The sequence below is a fragment of the Spinacia oleracea genome, chromosome 6, assembly GCF_020520425.1.
Source record: "Spinacia oleracea cultivar Varoflay chromosome 6, BTI_SOV_V1, whole genome shotgun sequence".
NCBI lineage: Eukaryota > Viridiplantae > Streptophyta > Magnoliopsida > Caryophyllales > Amaranthaceae > Spinacia > Spinacia oleracea.
In genome coordinates this window covers 8,396,383-8,409,807 of record NC_079492.1, presented here as the reverse complement: position 1 = coordinate 8,409,807, position 13,425 = coordinate 8,396,383, and the positions used below count along the sequence as shown (strand labels likewise).

At 36.8% G+C, this 13,425-nt stretch overlaps 1 protein-coding gene and 1 long non-coding RNA gene across 2 annotated transcripts; both read left to right on the top strand.

The window, feature by feature from the left end:
• Positions 1-950: 950 nt before the first annotated feature.
• On the top strand, positions 951-2,762 carry LOC130462897 (uncharacterized). Its single transcript, XM_056831872.1, has one exon. It carries the CDS (start codon positions 951-953, stop codon positions 2,760-2,762), a length of 1,812 nt encoding a protein of 603 aa, XP_056687850.1.
• Positions 2,763-6,968: 4,206 nt separating this feature from the next.
• LOC130463855 (uncharacterized) lies at positions 6,969-8,519 on the top strand. Its single transcript, XR_008924037.1, has 2 exons — positions 6,969-7,825; positions 8,312-8,519. It is a non-coding gene; the product is annotated as an uncharacterized lncRNA (long non-coding RNA).
• The last annotated feature ends 4,906 nt before the right edge of the window (positions 8,520-13,425 follow it).

Genomic DNA, 13,425 nt, shown 5'->3' with positions numbered 1-13,425 from the left:
TCCAGAAAGGTATAAGATCAGTAGAAACAAATACAGCTTAGTATGGGAACAGAATATTTCATAGAGTCCTAAATCAGTTTTATTTTATAAACGATAAGTGTCGATTTACAAAACTGATTTTACTATTTTACTTAAGGTTAAACTCTTAAACGTTTTAAGTTAATTCACAACTCTCAAATCCGTAAGGATTGAGTTTATCTAAAACGCGTTTTAAAGATGTTATTTGCGAAAGTATATCTTTTGAAAAGAGTCCTAAACTGGTTTGAATTAGAATCTAGGGTAAACTCTGGTTTTCCTATATATACACCTTAAGTTCTCTGCGAAAGTTTTTATCAGACTTATTTACATTAACCGGAAGCTTTCAGGTATTACCCTTAAAGTCTTAATCTTTAAAGAGTCTGTTCCTGTTCCCATATAGAGCAGTATTTGTTACGTGGTCTTATATCTAGTATTTAGTATTAAGTTTAATATTACTTTGTTTTCAGTTTAAGTGTTGAGATATTGTATGTTAAGCCTGAGTCAGGCTTACTTGAACAAGAGAGAAGATCTCACAAGAGATCTGTGAGGAGAAGCAGTTGAGGGACTGTTTCTGTAAGGGAAGGAACAACGAGGGGTTGTTCCTGGTCATCTGTAGTCAGAGGAGACTAACAGATTGTGGCCCGAGTAGATTAGGCTTGTAAAGAAACTGAGTTGTTTTGCCTAATTAGTAAATGTGTTTAAGTCCCCAAAGGGGCCGTGGTTTTTTCCTCTCTATTGGGCCTAGAGAGTTTTCCACGCTAAATCTCGCTTGCATATTTTACTGTTTCTGTTCCTAGTAGTTTAATTTTTGTAAAATCGTAAAATATCAATTCACCCCCCCTCTTGAGGAACTCTGTGAAACTAACAATTGGTATCAGAGCCAGAACCCTTTAACTGCAGGTAATTCTGTCGGGAAAAACGATTCTGAAGCTATGAACACAACTGAGAAACTCGAAGAGGGATACTCAACACAACGACCTCCAATGTTTAGTGGCAAATACTATTCTTACTGGAGAAACAGGATGGAGATCTTTATTAAGGCTGAGAACTATCAAGTATGGAGAGTCATTGAAGTTGGAGACTTCCAAGTTACTAAGCTAAACACCTCTGGTGAAACCGTTCCTAAACCGATTGCTGAATTTGACAAAGCCGACTATGAAAAGCTCGAGCTTAATGCCATGGCTGTCAAAATTCTTCACTGTGGACTAGGTCCAAACGAGCACAATAGAGTAATGGGATGCAAAAATGCGAAGCAAATTTGGGATCTGCTCCAAGTCACTCATGAAGGAACAAACGAAGTCAAAAGATCAAAGATTGATCTTTTAATGCATCAGTATGAGTTGTTCACCATGAAACCTTCTGAAACAATTCAAGACATGATCACCCGCTTCACTAACATCATCAATGAATTGAACTCTCTTGGCAAAATCATAACCCCTAAGGAACAAGTTAGAAAAGTTCTAAGAAGACTTCCACAGGATCCCTGGATGGCCAAGGTAACTGCCCTTCAGGAAACTAAAGACTTCACCAAGTTTAACCTGGAACAACTAGCTGGATCTCTCCTAACCCATGAACTGCAACTAAATGCACGACCTTCAGAGAATAACAAAAATAGGGCTCTTGCTCTAAAAACTGAAAACGATGAAAACTCTGAAGAGGATGAGGAAACAGCTCTATTTGCTAGGAGATTCAGAAGAATGTTCAGGAACTATGAAGATGGAGATCACCGAGGGAAACCTAACCGGAAATTCTCCAAAACTGATACTGGATGCCATAGGTGTGGAAACTTGGAACATCGCATTAGGGAATGTCCTCTCTGGGATCAAGAACGAGGAAAAGGAAAGGAAACAACCAGAGACAGATTCAAAGATAACAGGAACTCATTCTCCAAAACTGAGGTGAGAAAGGCCATGATTGCTGCATGGGGAGACACTTCTTCGGATGAGGAACAGGAACAACCCAACGAAGAAACAGCTCACCTGTGCCTTGTAGCTGAACATGAAGAAGATGGATCTGACTCAGAATCTGAAAAATTCCAGGCAAGTCTCACTCAAATTAAAAATAAACTTGAATCTCTTTCCAAATTAGAATTGTTTGACCTACTTTCCTGTCTCACTAGTGATTATGAGGATCTACTGAAAGAAAAGTTAAACTCTGATAAAGAACACCAGACCACCATAAAAGAACTTAGTAATGAGCTAGAATGGACAAAAAATACTAACATAGATATAGACAAACGGTTCTTTAACCTCTTTGATCAGAACCTCCACATAAAAGAAATCTGTGAAGCCTTACGAAGTGAAAACATCTGGCTAAAACAAGAACTGATTGATCTAGAAGTAGCCAAGACTAAAAGCCTTTACAAAGATGAACTAGAAAGAACTCAACTGGAACTAGTCAAGATTCACCAAGAAAAGACCAAACTAGAAGATGAACTAGCTAGAAAGACTAGACACAGAATAGAAGGAACACCTAAATGGATAGAAGAAGCTAGAACCAAACGCACAGAAGGACTAGGTTTCAACTATAAGAAACGTCAACCTAGGAAGACTAGAGTAGATCTCTATAGTGACATTGTATGCTCCTTCTGTGGTCTAATTGGTCACTACAGAATCTCATGTCCCAAAAACCAAAGAAGCTTGGAAAAGAACATAGAACACACCAGAACTAAATGGGTAAAGAAAAGCGATTTGATTCCAAGCAAGGAACCCAAGCTATGCTGGGTTCCTAAAAACTCTAACTAAAAATCTCATGCAGGTCGAAGTGAGGGGGAACAACACATGGTACCTAGACAGCGGTTGTTCCAAGCACATGACAGGAGACAGAAACAGATTTCTCTCACTCACGACCTATGAAGGTGGAACTGTGACTTTTGGCGATAATAAAAAGGGTAACATCATTGGAATTGGTAAGGTCGGTAAGTCAAAGTCTCACTCCATCGATAATGTATTTTTAGTTGAAGGTCTAGGACATAGCTTGTTAAGCATTTCTCAATTCTGTGACAAAGGAAATTATGCTAAATTCTTCTCGAATAAATGTCTGATTATCAACAGCAACACTGATACAGTGATCTTAGAGGGACAGAGGAAAGGGAACACCTATGTGGTTAATCTTAACTCTGTTCCTCACTCCAATCTAACCTGTCTCAGTGTTATTGAAGATGATCCATTATTGTGGCATAAAAGATTTGGTCATGCTAGTTTCTCTCTAATGAACAAGTTGATTCAAAAAATTTAGTCACAGGTCTTCCGAATACCAAGTTCGCAAAATTATCAGTGTGTGATGCCTGTATCAAAGGAAAACAAGTAAGGACTTCTTTCAAGTCAAAGGGAATAATCAGTACAATAAGACCACTGGAGCTGATCCACGTGGACTTATGTGGACCAATGAGAACTCAAAGCAGAAGTGGAAAAAGATATGTGCTTGTAATTGTAGATGACTTCTCAAGATACACATGGGTAATCTTCCTAGCCAGCAAGGAAGAAACATTTGAAGAATTCGTAGCATTTTCCTCTAGGGTCCAACGACAAAGCAATCACAAACTGGTCCACATCAGATCAGATCATGGTACTGAATTCCAAAACAAGAAATTTGATGACCTATGCAAAGAATCAGGAATAGATCATAACTTCTCTGCACCTAGAACTCCTCAACAGAATGGTGTGGTAGAAAGAAAGAATCGAACTCTTGAAGACATGACAAGGACAATGCTGATTGCTAGTGGACTTCCAAAAAGTTTCTGGGCCGAAGCTCTAAACACAGCATGCTATGTGCTCAATCGAGTGTTGATTAGAGCAATCAAAAACAAAACCCCATATGAATTATATAGAGGAAGAAAACCCTCCATAACACATCTCAGAATCTTTGGATGCAAGTGTTTCGTCCACAACAATGGAAAAGACCAACTGGGAAAATTTGATGCACGAAGTGATGAAGCTATATTCTTGGGATACGCTTCGAACAGCAAAGCATATCGAGTATTCAACAAAAGGACCATGTGCATGGAAGAAAGCATACATATTATATTTGATGAAACTGACTCCCAATACTCTGTTACAGGCACAACTCCTGAAGGAAATTTTGAACTAGGACTCACAAGAAAAACTGAAGACGAAGAAGTAAGAAGGACTTCACAAATAGAAGAACAGACACAGGATGTTGAAACACATGAAGAAAGAACAGTTGAAGTAGAACAAACGCAAAATGAGGATCATACAGAACCAAATACTCAAACAGAACAGCGTGCCGAAGAAGCCTCTACACCATTCCAACCCAGACCTTGGAAACATCAAAGCTCACATCCACTTGACCAAATAATTAGTGATCTTAGACGAGGAACAACAACGAGATCACAACTTAAAAACTTTTGTGCTTTTTATGCATATTTATCAATGATTGAACCTAAAAATTATAAAGAGGCACTAACTGACTTTGATTGGATCATGGCCATGCAGGAGGAACTCAATGAATTCGAAAGAAATAAGGTATGGCATCTTGAGCCCACACCTTTAGCCAACAGAGTAATAGGCCTAAAGTGGGTATTCAGAAACAAACAAGACGAGCATGCAACCATCACTAGGAACAAAGCCAGATTGGTGGTCAAAGGGTACAATCAGCAAGAAGGGATAGATTTTGAAGAGACATTTGCTCCAGTTGCCAGAATGGAAGCAATACGTATACTTATAGCGTTCGCATCATACATGGGGTTCAAACTCTATCAAATGGATGTAAAATGTGCGTTCCTAAACGGACATCTCAAGGAAGAAGTCTATGTGGAACAACCACCAGGATTTGAAGATCCAGAATACCCCTCACATGTGTACAAGCTGGACAAAGCACTATATGGATTAAAACAAGCTCCAAGAGCATGGTATGAACGACTTTCTCATTTCCTACTAGACAATAAATTTAATCGAGGTAAAGTTGATAGAACCCTGTTCCTTAAGTCAAGAAATACAGACATACTAATAGTTCAAATTTATGTTGATGATATTATATTCGGTGCTACTAACGAAGATCTTTGCAAGGAATTCTCTGACTTAATGAAGCAAGAATTTCAAATAAGCATGATGGGAGAACTTAACTTCTTCCTAGGTCTTCAAATCAAACAAACGGAACAAGGCATCATGATACATCAACAGAAATACATAAAGGATCTCATCAAGAAATATGGAATGGAGTCTGCTAAAAGCAACCACACACCAATGGGAACAACTAAAAGATTAGATGAGGATCAAGAAGGTAAAAGTGTTGATCAAACACGATACAGAGGTATGATAGGTTCGTTACTTTATCTCACAGCAAGTAGACCAGACATTGCATTCAGTGTAGGTGTTTGTGCACGTTTTCAATCTAATCCAAAAGAATCTCATCTTACAGCAGTTAAAAGAATTCTAAGATATCTAAAAGGAACAGATGATTTATGCCTATGGTACCCTAACTATGATCACTTTGACCTCAAAGGATACACAGATGCTGACTATGCAGGTGATTTAGTAAACAGGAAAAGCACATCGGGAATGGTTCAGTTCCTAGGAGCATGTGCCGTATCTTGGGCATCAAAGAAACAAAACACTGTGGCATTAACCTACTTGACTCAGCGGCCGGCTTGCTTCTTTTGGTTACCGGTTGGGCTTTCTAGCTCGAACCCAATTCTTTCCGCGACCCCTTCACGCCTCTGTATCATTGTTATTACCCAGCCTCAATCTTCGGTTGACTTGCGGAATCGGCCCAATTACTGGATTCACACAGAAGCTGAATATGTAGCTGCTGCTTCATGTTGTTCCCAAATGCTATGGATCAAACAACAACTTAGAGATTTTGGTATGAAATTAAGTTGCGTTCCTATATTATGTGACAACACTAGTGCCATCTGCATATCAAAGGATCCAGTTCATCATTCAAGAGTCAAGCACATTCACATTCGTCATCATTTTCTAAAAGACTATGTGGAAAAGGAATTAGTCAAGCTTGAATTCTGTCCCACAGAAGATCAAGTTGCTGACATCCTAACCAAACCACTATCCAGGGACAGACACGACAAACTAAGGTTAGAACTCGGTATGATACGAATAACTTGATCCTTGTTGCCCTTATTTCTTAACCCTTATGAATTTTTCAAAAAAAAAAAAAAGAAATTATTTTATTTCTTTAATTCTTACGTATTTGAGAATGGACTAACTATCGGAATCAGATTGCAAAACCCAGCTGTGCATCACCACAGCCACGTCTGCACACTTCTAAGGTAATTGCACTTGCTCTCAATACTTGCATTAATTCTAAGTCTAAGTGGGAAAACTAAAAATGAATGGAAAGCATTTAATTTGATTCGGTGAATCTTACGAACACGGTGCATGCATTACTATTCATTTTTGTTCACTCAAACACACTTCCCACAAATCAATTCCCAACAAAACCTTTTCAGCTCCCAATCATTCTCCCTATAAACTTCGCCGATTATTCTTCAAACCCCAGAATTTAAAATTCAAAAACCCTCTCTCTCTCTCATTATCCACTCGCCAACCACCTATCCTATAAATAATCATGACTCTCTACAAGCTTCAATTCCCAAACCCAAGAAACTCTTCCTCTCCTTCGGAACCGATAATCACAATCATCCCTCTCCAAACAGTCTACCCAGAATCCATGGCTCCAAAGCAACCCACACCAAAACCATCGGCCGCCAAGTCCACCGCCAAGCTGACCACAAAAAGGAAACTCGTTCTGAAAAAGGAAGTAGCTGCACCAACTCAGGGGGAACCAAACCTTCCAATGGAGAAAAAGGTAAAACTTGAATCCTCAAAATTTCATTATTTTCCCCCCGATCGCATGCTCCCTGGGTTGAGTATTGATTTTGGTTGGTGTCGTGAAGTTGGTTTTGTTGAGTTACTAGAATCTATTGAGTCACAGGGGTGGACATATCGGTTTGAGGTGTGCTCCAAACACTACAAGAAAACGGTGATTTTACGACCGAAATTTCCGACCGTATAAAAAGTAGTCGCTAAAATTAAATTTTACCGACTAAATAATAGGTAGTCGTTATATTCAATTTTTACCGACTAACATTTTGTGGTCGGTGATTTACGACTACTTTACAGGTAAACTACGACTACTTAATAGTCGTGAATAAAGTCGACCAAAACAAATTTTCAAAAAAACTTACCGACTACTTTTACCGACCAAATAATTTTACCGACTACCTAATGTAGTCGGAATTTACCGACTACTTTGAAGTTGGTCGTTAAAATAGAGTTTTACCGACTACTTTGATGTTGGTCGTTAATTTAACGACTAAAAAAGTAGTCGATAAAATGTCGGCCCAAAAAAAATTCCAACATTTTTCTAAATAATAAAAGTTATTACCGACTACTAAATTAGTCGGAAATTTCAATAAATACCGACTAATTTAGTAGTCGGTATTATTTTAAAAATAATAAAATTTATTACCGACTACTAAATTAGTCGGAAATTTCAATAAATACCGACTAATTTAGTAGTCGGTGATATTTTTTTTAATTAAAACAAATAAAGTAGTCGTTACTGTACTCTTTTAGAGATTTGGGCTTTGGGCTTTAGGATTTCAGTATTTCACGCATCATCACACAACCACAAAAACCCTAACCTACTCTCCTCTCTCTCTCTCCTCCCTCTTCACGTCGTTTCCCCCTCTTCCAACTCTCTCCTTTCTAATTCTATGCAACGTATATCTCCCAATCCTCTCTTCTTCAGATCATCATCACCTCACCGATCTCCTTCATCATCAACCTCCTTTTATCATCATCGACACCGTAGATGATCATCAAAATTGGTGAGTTTTTTTTTTAATTTGATTTTTCTAATCTTTTTTCGTCAAATTTTCGTCATGAAATTTGTATTTTTTTGGATTTAATTTGAGTTAAGATTTGATTTTAATTTCTTGTTTAATTTTAATTTGTTTTTCGTTTCAAATTTGATTTTCGTCTCAAATTTGATTTTCGTTTTGTTAATCTGATCTCGTTTTCTTAATTTTTATTTTCGTTATTGAATTCGATTTAGTTTTTAAATTTGATTTTCGTTTATTAAAATGATTCGTTTTTCTTATTTAGTTTTCGTTTTTTTCCGTTTTTTTATCTGATTTCGTTTTTCTTATTTAATTTTCTTATTTTAATTTTTTGATTTTCGTTTTTGAATTTGATTTTCGTTTTTTTATTTCCGTTTTTAAACTAATTTCATTTTTCTAATTTAATTTTCGTTCTTCATATTTAATTTCTTTATTTAATATGATATTTCGTAATATTTTTTTATTTGGTTGTAGGGGATGGAAGATCTCAAGCAAATATTTGGAGTGAGGAGCAAAATCTTGTTTTGTAATTTTCGTTTTAGATTAGATTAAGTATTATAATTTTTTCGACTCTATTAGATCTAACTTGTTGGTACAAGTATTGTTGTAATAACTCTTGAATAAAAGTTTGGGTTTTATTTTCTTTGTGGGTTAATAATATGAAAAGTTGTTTTGATTGTTATTTTTATTTATTTTGATAAATTTGCATGTTTGTTCGGTGTGAAATCGGAATCGTCAAACTGAAAACCAGTAACTGGACATTCAAGTTACTGGTTTCAGCTTTTTTTTTTTTTTTTTTTAAAATTGTTTTAGCGACTACTATTGTAGTCGGAAAATTGTCGACCAACAAAGTGGTCGGAAATTACCGACTAGAAAAGTAGTCGTTAATATTCCGACTACAATTTTTAGTCGGAAAATTACCTACCACTTTTTTAGTCGGTAATATTCCGACTAAAGCAGTTGTCGTTAATTTTCCGACTAATGTAGTGGTCGGTAATTTTCCGACTATTTATAGTCGGAAAAGTAGTCGTAAGTTTTTACCGACTACTTTTTAGTCGGAATTTTGCCAAATTCCGACCAGAACATCACCAACAACCCTTTTCCGACTATTTTTAGTCGGTAAACTTTTTTCCGACCAAAAACGCTCTTTTTGCGACTATTTTTGGCGGTCGGAAATTTGCTTTTTTCTTGTAGTGAAAGCTTGCATGTACCCTGAGGCTATGGGAGAATTCTGTTCAAATTTTTTAAACAAAGGGGGGGTTTGTCAGTCGGAGGTAAATGGGAAGTCATTTAGTTTTGATGCTGAAAAATTGGGGAATTGGTTCAAGGTTCCTGTGCTGGGTGAGGAGGTTTACCATAAGGGGAAAGGTCCAATTGAATTGGGGGGTGCTACCATGGAAGACGTCTACTCTTATTTTGGGGGACAGGGAAAACACCCAAAAGCCCTAAATCAATCTCTTCTCACTCCCTTTCAGAAAGTCTTGTTCAATGTGGTACGTCGAGGACTTGTTCCGCGTCACGATAAACGAGCCCTAGCCAGTCGATTAGACCTCATTTACATCTTTCTCCTTGAATCTCATCGCCAAATCGACTTTCCCATGGTCTTTATTGCTCACCTAACCCACAACATTTCTCAAAACAACATGATTGGATACGGCTCCCTCTTGACCTTTATCATGCGCAAAGTGGGGGTTGATCTCACAAAATATACATCTGAACCATATACTCCAGCCCACATTCTAAACAAAGCCTGTCTACATGGTGTAAGTCTGAATGTTGTTGATGGGGTTGTCTGCGTTGGGAAGCTGTTGGTTGGAGACACAACCCAACAGGAGGAGGATGATTTAGAGGGGGTAGAAGAAGAGCTCGATGAGGGAGATGAGCTGTCAGATGCGGAAGAGGAGGCACCATTTCCTTGCCAGGAGACAGAGGGTCAGACAGAGGGTGTTCCTGTTGACCTATGTCCAAAGGAGACAAGTCCAACCAAAGCCACCTCCTCTCCCAAGAACATTCCAGCCACATCATCTTATCAGCCTATCCGTCGCAATAGCCGTCTAGCCAGCTCTTCCAAAGGAGTGCCTCCGGTCTACAAGGTCGAGGATTCAGATTCAGACAAAGATGGTGAAACCCAATCTGCTGCTCCCTCACCAGACGGTTCAGTGCAGCTCCTGATGGCTAAAGTGGATCAACTGCAGCTGGACAATGTGGTTCTATTGTCAGCTGTTACTTCTTTGCAGGAGCTTATTCACAAGATGCAGCAGGACCAGGCAGAGTTCTTCAACGACATGACAGAACGTCTTGCTGACATGATCATAGAGGAGGTGGCAAATGATGATAATGCTGCTCCTGGATCACCCCAAGCCTGACCCTGCTTCTTATGCTACCTTACCCCACCCCATATATTTTCCTCTCTGATAAACAATTACTTTCTTTTGGTCCTTGAACAATTTTTTTTGGATGTTTTGGATGCGCCAAGTTTATGACTAATGATCATTAGTGCGCTTTTCCTACGTTCTGATAGTTGACCCACACTGACATATAGACTTATTGCTTGTGTTGTGCTCTATGTTACTATTATCTTATTTTGCTTGCAGGGGTGCGGTCAAACTCGTTGATCGACTTGAGCTGCAAACTGCTTCTTGGTCTGTTGGGGTAACATAATTCTCTATTTCTTTCTTCTCTGTCTTGTGAAATCGTTTTTCAACTACCCTTTTTGATAATTCCAAAGGGGGAAGATAATGGGGGACAACTTGTGTTTCAAATAGTTGTATCTATACATAAGTTCGAAACCTCAGAAAATGTTCCATCTGTTCCTAATTGAGGTTTGAGGTATGATTGTCAGCAGCACCTTGTTTCATTCCTTAGTCATTATCTGCATATTTTACTCTTATCAAGTTGTAAGGTTGTCATCATCAAAAAGGGGGAAATTGTTGATTCCTGAGTTTTGACGATGACAAACTTAAGCTATACTCACAACTGGTTTTTTAAGGAATGTCACAGGTTTATATGAAACGATCAGCACACTTAGCAACAACAAGTATACAACGCTACCAGCTGAGAAACCATGAAGAGAAGCAGTTCAAAACAAGGATTAAGATTGAATCATGGGCCAAGGAGTATGAAGCCCAGCAAGTCAATTAGAGTCCAGAAAGGTATAAGATCAGTAGAAACAAATACAGCTTAGTATGGGAACAAAATATTTCATAGAGTCCTAAATCAGTTTTATTTTATAAAAGATAAGTGTCGATTTACAAAACTGATTTTACTATTGTACTTAAGGTTAAACTCTTAAACGTTTTAAGTTAATTCACAACTCTCAAATCCGTAAGGATTGAGTTTATCTAAAACGCGTTTTAAAGATGTTATTTGCGAAAATATATCTTTTGAAAAGAGTCCTAAACTGGTTTGAATTAGAATCTAGGGTAAACTCTGGTTTTCCTATATATACACCTTAAGTTCTCTGCGAAAGTTTTTATCAGACTTATTTACATTAACCGGAAGCTTTCAGGTATTACCCTTAAAGTCTTAATCTTTAAAGAGTCTGTTCCTGTTCCCATATAGAGCAGTATTTGTTACGTGGTCTTATATCTAGTATTTAGTATTAAGTTTAATATTACTTTGTTTTCAGTTTAAGTGTTGAGATATTGTATGTTAAGCCTGAGTCAGGCTTACTTGAGCAAGAGAGAAGATCTCACAAGAGATATGTGAGGAGAAGCAGTTGAGGGACTGTTTCTGTAAGGGAAGGAACAACGAGGGGTTGTTCCTGGTCATCTGTAGTCAGAGGAGACTAACAGATTGTGGCCCGAGTAGATTAGGCTTTTAAAGAAACTGAGTTGTTTTGCCTAATTAGTAAATGTGTTTAAGCCCCCAAAGGGGCCGTGGTTTTTTCCTCTCTATTGGGCCTAGAGAGTTTTCCACGCTAAATCTCGCTTGCATATTTTACTGTTTCTGTTCCTAGTAGTTTAATTTTTGTAAAACCGTAAAATATCAATTCCCCCCCTCTTGAGGAACTCTGTGAAACTAACAGTTATTATGAATCTTTTTCGAAAGTATAACAACATGCACAAGAGCACAAGAACATGTGAATTTAGAGTTTTTCCGAGAGAAATTTATGAGAAATACGAGTAGTATTTTTAACAAAACTAGTTAAAGATTTCGGTGAAATATTTTTTTGGGATAGGGGAATATCAACTTCCTATATTGCTATGCTTTTGCAAAAGCGACCAATAAAAGAAGGCGTTGAAGTACTATGTATAGATAGAAGTTGGATTACGTATGCCTTGTATGGGAAAACTAGCGATATCAAATAGTTGGCGGTTGAATAGTGGATATTACCTTCGTTTCTGAAAGTTCTTTAGGTTTTGGAATATGTGTTCAAAATATGAATACTTTAACTGTAAATTTTCACTATTATATATCAAAACGTTACATGTAAGATCTTGTTAGATTGATCTCGGTATGTATTTTAAGAATATCAATTTTTATAATTTTTTCACATGCGAAATTGGATATATTAGTAGTAACTTTAAAGAACTAAGATGTAGTAGTTGATAAACGTATATGTGTTAGGAAAAATTAGAGATTGAGATTATAAAATACAATAAAAGCTATCTACATTATATTGCTTAAAATTAACCAAAATTGACCAAACACTACCTTTAAACGTTACTATATTTATTTAATGTTTCATAAAATGTACTCAAAGGCTATCTCTACCGTAAAATTACATGAAAACTGTCTATTTTAAAAAAATCACATTTGTCAAAACCGTCTAACCTAAATTCTCATAAAACAGATCCCCAAATTGTCGAGTAGATTAATAGATTGTATTATTTTCCCTGAAATATTATTCATTTAAGAAATGGAATTTTAAAAGGAATGACTAGTAGGGGTTTACGTCAAAAAAAAAATATTAGGGGTCAAAAAAAAATGTTCGCAGAGCCTACAAATTAAGCTCCTCTTTACCCAAATTATGTGATTATCTTTTTTACTCCTTCTCAACCAATTTTTCACCTTCTTATTTAATATTGTTAAATTCTCACCACCCATTTTTGCACTTCAAATCTCCAAATTAATCAAATTACAAACTTATATTATACAACATGCTTAAAACATTGTGGAATTTTATAAGGGATATGCTATACTAGCCGTTGTAGGGGTTCAATAACGATCCCGTTAACTTTACTATTAAAAGATGGTAAAATGAATTGTTTTTACTTTTTTTAGGTGGTAAAATAAAAGTTTGAGATTTTAGGTGGTAAAACATAAATTTGAATTTTTTTTAGATGGAAAATCACAAAAAAAATCCTCTAATTAATAGTAATATTTAACATTATAATAATAAAATAAGATCAATAAAAAATAAGATAAACACAATACCGTTCTTTTGAACTGAATTGAACAGAATAAAACTGCAGTTAAATCCAAAAGAATGGGGTCTTAAGCAAAGGTTGCAACTTGCGAGTACTGTGCGGCTGTGCAAAGAGGCCCAAGAGCAACTTGTTTAGTCGTTATCGTAGTTAAGAAAGGTTTCTAGAGTTCTAGGCTTGCACTTATTTTCCATGGTGGATTGGTGGTATTTTTGTACT

Excerpts from the sequence above, each read along its gene's own strand:
- LOC130462897 (XM_056831872.1), top strand. The coding sequence starts at position 951 with ATGAACACAACTGAGAAACTCGAAGAGGGATACTCAACACAACGACCT.